Source organism: Hippoglossus stenolepis, chromosome 1, assembly GCF_022539355.2.
Source record: "Hippoglossus stenolepis isolate QCI-W04-F060 chromosome 1, HSTE1.2, whole genome shotgun sequence".
Classification (NCBI taxonomy): domain Eukaryota; kingdom Metazoa; phylum Chordata; class Actinopteri; order Pleuronectiformes; family Pleuronectidae; genus Hippoglossus; species Hippoglossus stenolepis.
The window spans coordinates 18,269,706-18,286,245 of record NC_061483.1 but is presented as its reverse complement, the minus strand read 5'-3'; the positions used below and the strand labels follow the sequence as shown (position 1 = coordinate 18,286,245).

The 16,540-nt window shown below is 42.2% G+C and overlaps 1 protein-coding gene across 1 annotated transcript; it reads left to right on the top strand.

Moving 5' to 3' along the window:
• Window positions 1-253: 253 nt before the first annotated feature.
• urb2 (URB2 ribosome biogenesis homolog) lies at window positions 254-16,420 on the top strand. The gene is made up of 12 exons (XM_035176118.2): window positions 254-551; window positions 1,258-1,394; window positions 2,612-2,788; window positions 2,923-4,076; window positions 4,176-4,314; window positions 4,808-7,280; window positions 7,801-7,961; window positions 8,051-8,161; window positions 9,677-9,919; window positions 11,989-12,085; window positions 12,929-13,062; window positions 15,281-16,420. Exons 2-12 carry the CDS (start codon window positions 1,269-1,271, stop codon window positions 15,476-15,478), a joined length of 5,013 nt encoding a protein of 1,670 aa, XP_035032009.2. The 5' UTR covers window positions 254-551; window positions 1,258-1,268; the 3' UTR covers window positions 15,479-16,420.
• Window positions 16,421-16,540: the final 120 nt, after the last annotated feature.

Here is a 16,540-nt window from a genome sequence, read left to right as displayed (position 1 = left end):
CAAACAGGAGAGTGGGGACAAGAGCAAAATAAGTGATGGATATCTCCTGGAACCATGTGACTAGAAGACACATCTATATCTCTATTGCATTATCATAGTGTTCAGTTGACTCCACAGCAGAAACCATAATTTCATAATTGGAATAATTTCCATAAACTCATATATGGCTGCTTGGCAGTTGTCAGTATTATTAGCAAATTTACAAAGCTAAAACCCATTTCCTATTTGCATCCGGTATATTCTAGCTGAATTTTTCGATAGTTTAAAAAAGTGGTTTTCTGTTATTTTGAAAATAAATGTTGCATTATCTTTCTGTTTTTGCATACTTCTTAAAATAATAAATAAGTTAGTTTGAATATTATGTCATTTCTGTGAGAGAGAGACATTCTGTGAAAGAGAGACATTACTCTGGAATATCTGAGACGACCATATTGACTAACTGTTGGCCGATGATGTCGATCGACTCTCGGTTGCTTTGGGCTGGCCGGCAGGGTGAAAGTTGAAAGTTCGTCCCCATCTGAAAACAGGAGCCACGTGCCTGCTGTAAAGTCGTGAGTTCAATGAAAGAAATGTTTACAAGTGCATGTATGGTTTATATAATAAGCTTAGTCGGTGCTCGGGGATAGTTTGCTCCAGTACACACGAGTGACAGCCCAACTATTAGCTTATTTTGACGTCAGCTAGAACGTGCTATCTAGCTAGGTGCCGTTAGCTTCAGAAGCGGAGAGAGTCAGAAAGTTGGTTTGTATACATGAAAAGCATGTACACCCCAATAATGATAATAATCAAATCAAAAATATACTTCATTGTCCCCATGGGCATGGGGAAGTTTTTCTTAGGCCATAGTGCTACAACAGAACAGTACACAAGGACATATAGTGTAAGACCCACAATAATAATGCAGAATAAAAGCGAGCTGAATATTGCACCTGCCCTAAAACACTTAAAAAGATAAAACACTTAAAGGATATAACGCTTAAAAGATGAACAACAACAAGTGGAATTATCCAGATTGTAAATGTGCCAGACGAGGTGCAAAGGTTATTGAGATACATGGCTGAATCAAGATGTTTCCTTATTGAGTGTGATAGACTTTGGGATGAATGAGAGCTTGAGGCGTTGGGTCTTAGTAATGATTGAACATTACACATTAACCTAAATGTGACCGCTGTCAGCATGTTCTCTCATTCAGTATGTGTTAACTGTGCCTAAAGTACAATCATACAATAAAACGCTCATCTTGTTTCCTGTGCACAGCAGCTACAGCGATGGCTGCCATCTACTCAGGAATCCATCTGAAACTGAAGAGTCCTCAGACTCCATGGGAGGACAAGCTGAAGCTGGCACGCTTTGCCTGGATCTCCTCTCAGTGTCTGCTGCCCAACAAGGAACAGGTGACAGCTGAAGTTGTCTTGCAAGATACTTGTGTCTTTGTAAAACTATTATAATACTCTGTTTGTTTTAATTTGGGTGCAAGGTTCAGATGCTGGAAAGCCTCAGTAGTCATAAATGTGGTCTGAGTAAAAAGTGGTTGCTGTAGTTTTATTTCATAATAATCATCCATGTAGATCATTGTTTGGATATCAGTTATCATCTGTAGATGTTATGTGTCCTCTGTTTTAATCCTTACTCATGGGTGTCTGGTTATAATTTGAAGTGGGGAGCTAACTTAAAATACTTAATTGCCTGGGGGTCTGCAGGTCCTTCCCAATTACAAATAGCACTTTAAAACAGGGTTCCTGCATTCCTACATCACCTAACCCCTTGTATTAAGCAACAGCACCCTGCAGTGGTGTAGATTAGTTGGATTGAGGGTGCCATGTAAACCAAGAATGCATCAACAACAGTATATCACCAGCTTTATCAGGACAGAAGATGATCACTGGAAGAATTTCATATTTAAAATTATATTCATAACAACATTGTAGTCGAGGCTGCAGGCTATTGGGTCAATTTCCAAATCAAACAAAGATAAAAAAAATTATATTAAACAGCCTAACAACTAATAATATAATTAGTATAATTAAACCTGAGGGTTGTCTTTCTCAGTACTCACAAAGCCATTTCCAACAACAACCCACAGTTTAGATGAATAAAATGGATTTACAACAGATATCACATTCCAATACCACCTGTTTATTTTACACATAAGTTCTAGTTGAAGCAGTTGTCATAGCAACACTAGCTGGTGTAGTTGTATGGCTATACATGAAGGAATAATCACATGATGATAAGTGTATTTGTATAATAACAAAAAGTAAAAATTGGGTTGTAGCTTCGCTGCAGATGAATTTGCTGAACATTTGCTCACATGTTCCATTGCTCTGGTACCAATGGCTTTTGTATTAATTCTATTTATGATGTCTACTAGAGGATTTGGATTTGGGTTTGGCATCTATCTTAGTGCACATTACTTGACAGGCCTTCATTAGGACTGTGCTGATGCAGTGACCACATTTACTGTGGAGGATTTGTGAATTTCTTTCTTTGTCTCTTGTTCATTTTTATTTTTCATTCTATAATTTGTGTCTGCTTTAAGATAGTTAAAAAAAGACTGCCTGTAATTCAAACACTTTATTTCAATGACTGTCTTAACCTTTTCTCACTGCAGGTGCTGGTGGACTGGTGCACCCATGCTTTGACAGGCTGGTACAACCAGAAGGTGGAGTTTTCTCAGAATGTACTGGAAGGCCTGTGGTGTTACCTGGATGACCTGCTTCACAGCCGAAAGCTCCACTCACTTCTCAAACAGGGAAAGACCGTCAGCCTGAGGCTCAACATGGCACAGGTGTTTGTTTACGGCAGAATCGTGTGTTGGTTAATGCGCTTGCATATTCATACTTAAGAAACAGGATGTGTCAATATATGTGTTGGATGTTAGTATATGAAGGTTTCATTCCTTGTTCCTCTTTTCACCTCCAGCTGCTGCTTGAGCGTCTCCAGGAGTGTTCTCGTGTTGGCTCCAAGTCGCTGGTGTGTGCGGCCACCATACTGAGCGTGTGTCAGGGCATTCTCTCTTCTCCCGTACTCTCATCTGTCTTCATCACCAAGTATGAACTCATGGTTGACCTGCTGGCCAAACTCTGCTCGATGGCCTGCTGTGAGCTTCAGCAGCCATTGCTCACAGAAAGCATAATGCCTGAGTCTGATACATGTCAAGATGAGGCGATGAGCGAGCCTCTTCAAACTCCACGTGCTAACAGTAAGGACACGTTGGACTCTCCTGCAGATCAGCCAGAGTTAGATACCAATAAACCAGCTTCCAAACCAAATGAAAACCATTCATCTAATTTGTTTGAGGTGCTGCTTCAGGTGTTGTCATGTTATTTAGCGGTACAGCGACAACAAGCCAACCCTAACAGGGTCTTTACCCTGGTGACCAACCAGCTGATCCAGCCATTAGTGCTGCTCAGGCATCTGCTGACTTCTGGGGAATTTGCTCCCTCTCACACACATCTCCGTCAGCCGCTGTGCAGAGACATCCGCGTCAAGATTGACTCCATCCTTCAGTCTGCCCTCTTCCCGTCCGAGCACCTGACCTCTTACAAGGAGGAGCTCCTTCCATCTAAAGGCGAGACTGGGAAACGTGGTCCAGGAGGAGCAAAAGGCCCCCTGAAGCCAATCAGTGCCATTATTCCCAAACTGAGTGCACAGGGCTACTGTGAGCCGCACCTCCATTACTCTGTGAAGTCCAACACGTTGTCTCTGCTGTTTAAATTTTTTCTGGAAAGCTATGGAAAAGGGAGAGGAGAGAATGAAGAAGAACAGAAGATGCTGTGTTTCTATTTTCTCATGAGATTGGTCCCAGCATTAGATCTATGTCTCGATGGAGACTCCGTCTCACCTGCAAAAGCAAAGCAGTCAGTGTCTGAGTCGACTGGGCAGACGTCTTCCCCGGACTCCCCCCATTCCCCAGAGAGCTGGTCATTGGCTCTGTTGTCTGTGGAGTTCCTGCTAAGCCAGGCTCTGTCAGCAGACATTTATAATGTAGCAGCAGACAGAATACGACACAAACAGGTCCAGCTCAACTTTTACAGAGCCCTGGGGCAAATGCTCTTCAACCAGGCTCAGCCAAGGTAACAAAAACCTCCTCTTGATGTGTTTTTCATTATCTTTTTTTCATGTAAACAATCTTTTGGTCATTAAATGTAAAACTCGAATATCTTGTCTTTCAGCATCCCAGCATGGTACCGCTGTTTGAAGGTGCTCTTGAGTCTTAACCATATGATTCTTGAACCAGACCTGGACCAGCTGTTATCTTCAGCCTGGGTTAATTCGGAGTGCATGGAAGCACGAGTGCAGCGCGCCAGACAGGTCATAATTCTAACAGTAATTCCTAAATTTGATTGTGTAACAATATGATATTTGTATTTATTACATATGCACAAAAAATCTGGGTTTTGAGGTCACGGTTCGGTATGTGTTCGGTATTTAAAAAAACAAGAAATAGAAAACATTAAACTGCTCCTTTTAAAAAAAGTAAACACAATTTTACTTAACAGACAATGGCTGTCAGCCATAAAATCCATAATACTGCTGCAACTGGCTGCAATCTACAAATAAAGTACATTTACAAAAGCAAAATCATTACGAGGAACTTACGCTATTTGTTACACATGCGCTCAGAACCGAAAGGCCCATACTGAAATTGTTTCGGTACAAATACATTTACTGTTACACCCCTAATGCAAATGCTATAAAAAAAACAATAGATAAGCTCATGCTGAGAATTGAATACATGTAAATATAGAATTGAGTCATTATAAACAGATGAATTTGAATGATTCTGGATTTTTTATCCCAACAGCTGATGGTGTGCAGTCTCCTCCAGACCTACACTAAGCTCCGTCAGATCCCTCGCCTCTTCTCCGAGCTCCTGTCTGTGATCTGTCAGCCAGCTCTGGAAGAACTCCGACCTCCTCTGCTGTCCGAGGCGGTCTCCGTCTCCCTCGGGACTTGTCTTCTGGACACGCCCCCGTCCCAGTGCCTTGAGATCTGCTCATCAGTGCTGGAGAGCATCAGGACATATATACTTCCTGAACTGGTGAAGGATGAAAAAGAGGCAGAGAAGATGGACATTGATGGAGGAGGAGATGATAAAAAAAGCAAACTCAATGTGGACCAAGAGAGACAAGATGCATCTCTGAAGCTCTTCTCCCTTAGCCAGCTCCTTCATGCGGTTTTATTTAGCCTGAAAACTCTAGACAATGCATCTCCTCTTCCTTTAGTCAGGCAGGGTCAAGCCCTGATGGAGGAGATGCAGCAGGTAGTCAAGGAGTTACTTCAGGTGTTGCCAAGAGAAAAGAGGATAAAAAAGACGCCAAGGAAAGGCAAAAAGAAAATGGACCACAAAGAGCCAGAGAGGACCACAGTGCTGTGGGAACAGAAGACCCAGGAGGCCACTCTGCTCCTCAGGTACGCCTGGGTGGAAGTGGACACGCTTTTTGATATCCACTGTGGTAAATACATATCTCCTGACTCTGACCAGGAGGCAGCTGTCCATGAGACTGGGGAGGAAGCTCTTTCTAATGCTCCGGTCCAAACTCGCATTGAGAGTCTTCTATCTGGTGACATCTTACCTGCACATCTCTATCCCTCCCCCTCCTGCAGCCCCATGAGCTGCTTGCTGCTCAAACTCCTCACCTTACAGCAGATGAAGAGAGTAATGTTGGACTGCAACTTACCGTGTGAATCCAGCACTACTGCACTGCTGAACAGGGCGGCCCACTTTATTTCAGCTGAACTGAAGCTTGAGGAGACTCCAGGTGGAGAGCAGGTGTGGGACGGCCAGATAAGCAGCGTAAACAGCAGCTCCTACGTTGTCGCACACTGGCATCTTGTCGCATCCAATCTGCCATTGCTTGCTCCCTACCTGAGCGGAGATGACGCGGGCTGCATAGCAAATGTTCTCGTCAGGTCTCTCAGCGAACAGTCAGACGGAGGGATGGACTGTCCAACCAGCTGTCTGACCATCTCCCTCATATCATCGCAGCTTCTTCAAAGCCTAATTCTCCCCGAGTTACCTTCACTTCTCTCTGCAATAGTTTGTTCCCTCGCACAAAGGATTTACGGTGTCCTGCTGGTGGCACATGCACCCAAGGTTTGTGCTACACTCCCGAAGATTCAGGAAGACGGAAGTGATGCCAGTCCATCTTCTGCCAAACTGGTGGAAAAGGAGACCATAGTTGAGGATATACTGGCGTCCTCTAAGACTGGAGACGTGTTTGTATCACTCACGGACTCACAGACCAAGGAACTGGTGAACTTAATTCAAATCTTAACACAACTTAACCCAGATGCTATGAACTCTGAGGATCTCGCCTCTGTTTTCCTCCTCCTCTTCATGATGCTCACCTCCGCCTCCTGTCAGTCAGACGATCGTCCTGACTCTGAAGCTGATGCTGTGTTCCAGGCGAAGCTGCTCAGGATCCTGACTCCTCTTGTGGAGAGCAGACACTTAAAAAGTGTATTGAAGCTCATTCATGCAGGTTCTCTGCTGCAGGCTGCTGTGTCTTCTCTCCTCTGGCATAGCAACAGTGGAAGATATCGAGCCACAAACAGCCCTGATTGGATGGACTTAATCAAAGCAGTGCAGGACTTCATCAGGGCCTTGGTCCAGTTGATTATATTCAGAAACAGCAGCGTCCAACTGAACCTGAATCAGTTTGTTGCTTTTCTTACCAGTGAGGAAAAGCCAAGCGGGCACAATGTTGCACTAAGTTCAGCAGCTGTTTCAGGAAAACCAGATCCAGGAGCATCCATTTCTTCTGTTCATCTTGAGCTGGCATCACTGTCTTCTTTTGTCCAGGAGATGACCTCTAACCTGGGGAGGAGTAAACTAATGGATCAGACCTTGACCCAAATGGTAACAAAAGTGAATGCTACACTGGGACCAGCTGTTGAGTCCGTCATAAGACCCCAGACTGCCGGCGAAGCAGCCGTCCAACCAGTCGTTGTCCTCGATCAAGCCTTTGTGGTAGAAGTTGTTACCGTCATGCTGCACTGTGAACTGTCCTCACTGTCAGTGGAAGAACAGAACAAGCAGGATGGCACCACGCTCACCCTGAGCCACATGACCCTCTATCAGAGCTTGTGCCAGCAGATCCTCAGAGAATTAACCTCTGACCTCAGGCCAATGGAATCTCTGGTCTCCTATCTCCATTTCCTGTCCTTATTCTACAAGGCAGCAGAGATGACAAGAGGAGACGAGGAGAAGGGAGAAAAGGAGCTGGATGAGCTGTACGCTCAGATCCTGCAGAATGTGCAGGGACTGCTGAAAGGTAAATGGACAGACTGGACACATAATAATAATATCCATCCATACATGCATACACACAGGACAGATCATAAGTGAATCACAGGGCCATAATAATAATAATACAAATTTATTTATATGGCACTTATCTAAACAAGGTTACAGAGTGCTGTGTCAGTGGTTTCCTTCATTAATCACCTCCTACTGGCAGAAGTTTACAACTGCTTCTGCATTTAATTTATGACATTAGTGTTGAAATATGACGACTATTTGTAGGGGTTGTTCAAAAAGGAGGTTTGATATTTCATAACAAACAAAGCTAGATAAAATCTTATCACATAGATTTTGATTTCTATAAAACACTTGACATCAGCTCAGATTAATGTCAATACCTAAAGACCAAACATTATTGTAAACGTTAAAAGCATTAAATTTATTTCTAGATATATGCATGGAGTTATACTGTGTAGTTGTGTCACGTCTCTATCAAACAGACTGATATGCTGATATGACTTCACACAGTTTTTTTTCCATTTTGCCTGCAGCTCCATGGCTGTCACCAAAAGACATCTGTGAGCTGGAGCCAGCAGTGCAGGAGCTGCTGCGCCACCTGGTGGAAAAAAGCACGGCTGCTCAGTTCAAGCTGCTGCTCCTGATGATCAGAGAAGGACTTAACACTGGTAAACTGAGGGCTGGAAACTACAGGGTGAGGCTAATCGGTCCAAATCACTTTTGTAGAATCAGTTAAAAAAATAATTGCTTTAATTTTGTCACTGTTCCTCCTCTGTTCTGCAGGAGGTGCTGTCTGCAGTAACCATCACTAAGCTGCTGTTCTGTTGTCAGTTACCTGAGCCCTGCAATAAAGCTCTGTGGCACATTGCACCGGAGATTATATCTGCTATGGTGGTGAGAAAACACAAACACTTAACACACACTTACAGGGATAGTTCACCGAAAAATGAAAATTCACTCATTATCTACTCACCACTATTACCCCTGAGACTCGTAACATGTTTTGTGGACTCACCCACCCCTCCATCGGCATAGTGGTGAGTGGATAATGAGTGCATTTTAATTTTACACACAAAGTCATACAAAGCAAACACAGGAAGGAGCAGGCTTCAGTGAGCATCACACAAACATACAGAACTTATAGACGGATATGTTTAAGTGTCCTAATCCAAACTGTAGGAGTTCCATTAAACAAGCTGTATTTACATTTTGATCATCCTTTGATTTTAAGATGTGTAGACAAAAGAAATGATAACACATCAGTGTAGCTTGCACTGCACTTTTTAAACAAGCAGGGACAGTCCCACGCTGAGAGCATTTTTAATATGTTCTTCAGACATCAGTAATATTTCTTCAGGAAGTGCAGCACATGTGACAGCTGTCAGGAGTGACCCTGCAGACAAATGACGATCAGGCTGCTGATTTCCACTGGAATGTCTCTTCTTTTTCTTCCTTTGGTCAATGTGCTTTCAATTAGGCTGGCTGGGTGGAGAAAACAGACAACACAGCAATCTGCTTATATCATACTGTAAACACACACACACCCAAAGTGTACTTAAATATGTTAATCATGCTGTTGTTTCCTCTGTTACGACCTTCACTATGTCCATATGTCTTCAGTCGTTGATTTGTTTCCTCCACAGTCTTCTCTTGAGACGATTTTCTTGGTTTTAGATTATTGATGGAGGTTATGTTTTCAGCCCTGTCCATTTGTTGGGTGGTGTGATTGTAAGCGAGATTACACAAAAAATCCAGACAGATCTCCACGAAACTTGGTGGAATGATGTTGTGTGGGTCAAAGAAGAACCCATTAGAGTGGATCTGGATCAGGTGCAGATCAAGGAATTTCTTTTCAGTTTCTTTAACATTGGAAGATAAGGCGTTTTTCAACATTTACCTCGATTTCTCCGAATAAATCATGGATCTTGATGAAAAAATCTGATGTTTAGGTGACAATCTAGTAAATTGTGGTTTCATAAGGGGACTGTTGGGCCTTGGAGGAGTTATACACTCTACTCAATGCCCTCTAGTTGTCTATGTCTTAACTTTTTTTTCCACAGTTATTGAGTGCTGTGTCTGTGTCACAGTTTAAGTAATGAAATGAATGATGGCTGAATTCCATTTAGCTGATTCAGTTCCAGAGACCTGATGCAGTTTCTGCTCACTCTCATGGTTCAATGTGACACTTGAAAAGATCAAATCAACGTTCAATGCTATTAGTATCAGCTGCTGTGTCTTTCCTGCTGTGACAAGTCAAAATGTCGCCTGGGGAAAAAGTCCTCGTAGTGTTGTCAGGGTTTGTCAGTTTCATATTTAATTTATTACTCCTTGAAAGCCTCAAAAAGTGTTCATTCTCTCTCTCTCTCTCTCTCTCTCTCTCTCTCTCTCTCTCTCTCTCTTTACCTACAGTTCTTGGTAAGAGCATCTGGACTGGACAGCTCTCTAACGCTTCCCTTTACCGTTCCTACGGTGACTTCGATGACATCACTGCTGCGGCAGGGGGAGGGGCTCTTCACCAACCCTCATCATGTGGTCCTGGTGCTTGGCGCGCTGCAGTCTGTGCCCCTCGACCACTTGTCCCCACCCGTCTACCAGTCAGCCTTCTTGGCTGTTCATGAGGCGCTGTTCGCCATCATCCAGTGTCATACTCAGGTAGGAAGAGACAGAAGGTTGGGTGGTTTCCAAGCTCGTATGCTTTTAGAACAGGATAATCCCAACAATACTGGATTCTTGAGGCCTGATGTATATGTAGAGTGAAAAAGTTATCCTTAACATAAACTCGTACCATACACCGACATTTTTGATCTATATCTCTAGGATTTATGATTTTGAAGATTTGTGACCAAGATACACACAGACATTTTACATTGGAAGAATCAATTTATCTGGTAGACAATCTCTTCAATGGCTTTACTGTTTTTAAATTACTTCACACCAAGTTTGGTATTTCTGCACTGCAATTTATTATTTCTTAGGTAATAAGATGTCAGATATTGGCCAATATCAGCCAATATATCAAACTGGACAATTTTTTGTTATAGCTCCAGTCCAGAAGTTATCCAAGTAGATATAAATCTGTGTTTCATTTGACAGGATTGCAACAGAATGTGATGTAATCCAAAGAACAAGAAGACATTTAAAGGAACACCGCAAACTAGAGTGTTGTAAACATATAACCAAACTCATAGCAATAGATAATTGTAGCACCCCCACTGTAGGTCAATATAGGTAAACGCTGCTGGTTCAAATCCAAGATTTGAAGAAAAAGGTGCCTTAAACTGTGCTGCTGAGCCCACAGGATGCCCTAGAGGAATGTCGCTTTATACCAGAGGATATTGCAGCTCATCAGAGTTGTGATGCAGCTGCACAAAAATGTCATGACATCCAAAATTTCAGCTTTAGTTTGCATTGCAAACAAAATGTGTGAAAAAATCGACCTTTTTTTTTCTCCTAGTTTTTAAAACTTTTTGAAGGGGAATTGATGTCCTAGCCTGCATATGGCCTTTTGTTGTACCGGTGTAAATGTGATAACTTTTGAGTTTCTCACTGGTTAAAATGTTGAAAGTGTTCTTTGTTCAGAAACAGCAACAGAGAGCGACTGAAACAAGGCAGCTGTGTTGAATAAAACAGAGCAAGAACCAGCTAACTGATTTCAGATGTTTGTGAGGACAAAAGACAGCAGTAAAAGAGAGCAGGAGCGAGGGAGGTAGAACTGAGAGGAAGCAGAAAATAAAAAACTACATTTATAGAGTACGGGAGGGGAATAAAAAAAAAGTGATAAAGAGAAGAGAGCAGGAGGTGGAGAACAAAAGAGTGAGGAGTAAGTGAGGGAAGTTTTTGGACATTGAAGATAAGAGAGGAAGTGAAGTGGGGGGAAGGGGGAGGGAGGTGGAGAGGGGAGAGGAGAGAGGTAGGGGAGCTGGCAGACAGTTTAGGTTGGCATGGAGCGGGTTCAAGTCAATGGAAACCATTACTGAGCTCCAACCAGAGCTGGTGACGTCACCCCCCCTCTAATTATTCTTTCTTCATCCCTCACTCTATCCGCTGTAGTCTTCAAGCAAAGAGAGGTACTGAGTGAAATGCAAACGTAGCTCTTGTGGGAAGCCAACTTTACCTCAGTCTTATACTGAACTGTAGGTTTGTAGCTGCTCTGTTGTGACTCGAACAGTGAAAACGATGAAACAGTATTGTCATAATTCAAAAACATTTCTTTGTTTAAATATTAATGTTCGCTAACTTTTTATTTTTCTCCTTTTAAATTTCTTTAAACTCAGAAAACTGAAACTCAAATCTGTGACAGTATCACATTATTCTCTGTTTGTTAGTTAAATAAGTTAAATATTTAAGACACCCTGGCTGTACCATTAGATCACAATAATGTCCTGTGCATCATTTTATACCCTTTACTTTAAAAATCTAATTACCTCTACAATTTCTTTCTGATGCAATCATAAGGTTGAGCTGGATCCATTTGAAAATCTATTGTATCATTACATATATTGATACACCTATTATACCCCTGCTATAGAGAACAGTACAGTTGCGGTATCTACCAGATTTAAGCTGAATCTCACCTGCCCCCCTAAGGCAGTAAAATCATTATGGATGTTTTATGGCCACCGACCACCAACATTATGACAGTCCAACTACAATCTATGTTAGTTTTACCTCCTGATCAGACAAACGTGTGACATCTAAAATATGTTTGTGTGTGTGTCTAGGTGTTGTCGAACGCAGCTCCATCCTTTTTAAATGTCTTCTATCGTCTGGTGGCATCCATTATGCAGGAGGGTCGGCAGAGAGGCGACAGTGACACAGGTAACATCTACATGCTCAGAAAAGTTGACTCACTATGTTAATTAATTTGGAGAAAAACTTGCGGTTTGAATGTGAATGTGAATAAACGTGTGATTTAAACTAGTCGTAAAAGCAGGTAGCTGAGTAATAGGAACATTTATAAAATTCCTCCGGCCCTAATATAATAAACCCCATTCATCCAGTATCCCCAGCATGTCGAGAGAAATGTACATGTACCCTTTTCTGTTCTTGAATTGTAAAAGATTCAGTGAAATTAACTTTGAAGTCAGTTCAATGCTGAATTAAATACAAAAGAGGAGATTCATCTTTCTGCCCTTCACGAGTTACTGGAACCGACAGGGACTCTGTGTCGTGCCCAGTCACATTTCAACACTGTTGGCAGCTTCTGATATTTACTCAACAGCAGCAGCCTCCCAGAAACAGTGAAATATTAAGTCAGTGAGTTTTCTTGGTCTCAATTAGGTTTTTCGTTAAATCCACTGTAAACCGCTGACATCCTCTGCAGAAATCTGTGACCATAGAAACTTCTCCACAGCAACAAGAGTGCTGAGTCAGCGTGTTGTAGAGGTATCTTAAATTTTTGATCTGCTCAGTTTTTTCTGCACTTAAATCCAAGCATCTTTTATAATCTTGGCTTAAAAACAAGTGTTAATGAGGCAGCATTGTAGTGCAACGTTGTCAATGAAACGAGCAGCTAACAGGATCGAAAGGAAATGTTTCCTACAGTAAATTAAGTGTAGCTGCAGGCAAAACAGTGAGTCCCAGGTATAATGTGTAAACAGAGCATTTACTTTCCGCATATAAACATGTAAATAAATTGATATCTCTGATTTCATTTTTTAGGTTCTGATTGTGACGTGTATCACAAGTGCTCCAGACTGACACAGAGGATGTTCTCTCACATTGCTGCTACAGCTGAGAGCTTCACCACACTGTCGGCCTTCATGGTGGCTCAGTACGTCACAGAGCTCCAGAAGGTAAAAACGCACACACGCACACACACAAACAACCTTAACCTACTTCTAACCTGAACCTTAAAGTGTTAATCTTTATAAACAGATTATTCATGTGACTCTGCAAAATCTGTAGGCGAGAGACAAGATTTTGGGGCAGAAAGCCTTGGTTTCCGTCTGTAGTTTGACCTATCACGCTTGAGCAGGTTTTGGTTGCCCGCAGCTCAGTCCGTGTGGTAGACCAAAAGAGGCAGGACTCATTGACCAAAATGCACTGGCTATTAGCTTTTTATTTAATCTGCATTCATATTCAGATAGCTGTTAATAGACTAGTTGAAATAGTGTCTGGACCTAAAACACCTACAAAAAACAGATGTTTGTGTTTAGTGCGGCTAAACGTTTTACTTGTGTGATAAAAGAAAACTAGTCAGACTGTAAACAGTGTAAAGCAAACGAAAGACAGGGACTTGGCCCGGATATCTGCTGTCTACAACTGAAGCCTCAAAATATTAGCCGTTGCCCCCAGAGGTTAATTTGTCATCATACGATAGCTGATGACCTCCACGATTGCTAAGTGTTAACCCATAAACAACTCTTTGAAGGTGTGTCAGAAAATAAGGACTGGCTAACACCATATCCTCACTTTGTAGGTCCTCACAAAGATAGAAGTACATGTACACACACACACACACACACACACACACTTAATCACATACAGCCATACAGTCAGCACAGTTCCTCGTCCAAACCCAACTGTTAGAGCCTGCGGTTTCATTACAGCTGTGAGTGACACACTTACACACACATACAGAACATGTGGATGTATAAGTGAGGCGGCAGGATCTCAGCTGATCCTTTGAGCCCGTCCAGTTTGTCTGGTGGTTAGCGCTGAGCTGGAGAGATTGAGTCGGGCTGCATGACGGAGACGCTGACGCACAGAGGCAAAGATGGGAACTATTTCCATTGGCCGCGTTGCAAACGTTCACACCATCTCGGTGAGCGGGTCCAGTATTACTGTAAGTCACTGTGCAGAAAGTTTCAGGCTGGATGTTCCCTCAGAGCCGTGAGTCACGTCTGGTTTATGAACGTGGCTCCTCTCTGCTACCAGACTGTATTTAACACGATGCCAACCTGACTCAGCAGTCTGCAGCAGAGTCGCCACACTGAGAGGAATACATGAAAGTACACATTCAGACAGACAGACAGAATGGTGGTGTTTGAGCTTCTTTGAGGCATCTAATAATCCTGAAGTTGGATTTATATTGTGCTTTTTATCAGAGAGTTCAAAGAGATGGACCTCTTTGCGGGTCCAAGGTAATTTAGTTGTCTGAACTGTGTCTAATGGCTCTTAGTTGGAATTACACTTTCCATGCAGCAGTCAGGTTCAATTAAATTAGGGTGGAGCCGCAATTAAAAGTGAAGTTTTTGTGCTGGCGAAGTTTGAGACTTTGGGCTCTGACTTAATAACATTATTAAATCAAGGATACATTTGTTCACTGTAATTCAGCAGGATTCATTGTATCTTGTCATGTCCATTACAATACAAGTCCAGTTACAGATGCTTACCATAGGTACAGGTGAGGGAGCTTTCAGTCAGGTAAAGGTTGTATATGTCAATCTACTCAAATGTTATATACTTCAGCAGCTACAGTAGATGTAGTTTGATTACTTAGTTCTCAGAGAGCTTTAGAATTTCTTGAACATATAACACCATCTGTCCTCACTCCCATTCTCTATCTGTGACAGATTTTATTTGTTTCATTTCTGCAGTAAAACTCTGAGAGACACACAGAACTTATTTTCACTCATGAGTTCATTTTCCTCTTTGGCAGTAGGACATGTTGCACCAGCTTTCAGAAACTCCTGCAGGTCAAATTGGACAAACCAAACACCTAAGGCTGATTAAGTGTAAAAGACTCACTATAGATGGACGTGAAAACTCTCCAGCCCAGTAACATAAAGGCTACAAGTGCAAATGTGTTTGTAGTGAAGACTAGATGTGAGAGAGGACAGTGACCTATTGGCCACCAATATAACATTGGTTGGTATTTGCCACCACTGGGCTCCTGTTTTGTGTCTGTTTGTGTGCACGTGTTTATGTGAGTGAGAAACAAGAAAAAACAGTAATATCATTGCTGCTCGGCATAACTAAATCTATTGATGGGAAAACAACCAGTGAAACAGATCTCGTAAACTGCTTCCTCCTCCTCCCTCATAACTCCCTCTTTACTCACCTCTCCAGGTTACTCTGCGACCAGACGTTAAGCTGCATCTCACTGAGGGGATCTATCAGATTATGGACCTGTGCATGGAGCAAGACATCAAGTTTCTGATGGCAGGACTGCAGATGGGAGTCAGAGAGGTTTTCAACGAGCTGTACGGCAGCTACACCCACTACCACAAAGCAGAGAGGCAAGGAGAGGAAAAGTACACTGTTTGAATTTTAATTAGGAAAACAAATGTCTGGATAAGGAAAGATTATGTGATTTCTGCATTTCAATGAGACAGGCTGGTGCAAATCATCGGATGTTTAGGCAGTTGTCACTGGTTCTGTTCAGACCTGGTATTTACATACATCCTGAGAGATCCAATCATAAGGCAGCAGGGTAAAGTGAAGCGAGCAGAGTCAGGAGGGACTGAATGAATCAATGCTGTGTGTAGATCTACTATGAACAAAGATTTAACCCATTTGAAAAAAAAAAAATCATTACCTGGTGGTCAGTGTTGGCTGTATGGTCACCGAGAAACATGTGTTTTAGTCATTATGAAACTGTAGCAAGTCAGAGGACGTCAGCTGAGTAGTCTGTCGTCAATATGTGGCCAAGGATACATTTGTGTCCACACAGCGAAAAAAGAATGTGGCCACGTGCATCTCAGACCACCTCCGAATGTGGTCTGTGTGATCGGATGTCAGCTGACCACTTGTGATCAGATCACTCAGGACGAGGTCTGAGCGAGGTCACTGAGGAAGATGTCGGTTTCTAAAGGGTTGACCCACAGCCATTAAGAACAAAACAGTGCTGTCTGATATAACTGGTTATTATGGTATTCAAACACAAAGCTATCTACTAGTGGATTACTTTGGAGAACATGACGGACTGGAGCAACAGTCACCATTCGCATAGTGGCGAAGTCGATATGTGAACTGATCATGTGGAAGTGTTTCCTTTTGCTGCAGCCATGACAAATGATACGTAAAATATTGTTTTAATATTATAAATAAAAACAACTGGTTTCAGTGAGATATGATTCTTATTTTACTGCTGGATGAAAAATGGCGACAAATGGGAATTGTACATATTTTCTATATTAGCTTTGTTTCTTTACCAAACTTTTATCATTTTATATGGATACATTTCAATACAATACTGTCTCAACCCAATCTGTGTCTGCGTCTTTTTGTGCCCTGTATTGTTTTCATGTACTTTTTGCCTTTATTTGATTGAGTTCAGTAGAAGATCAGACAGGAAATATGAGGGGAGATCAAAGAGGAACATAGCAG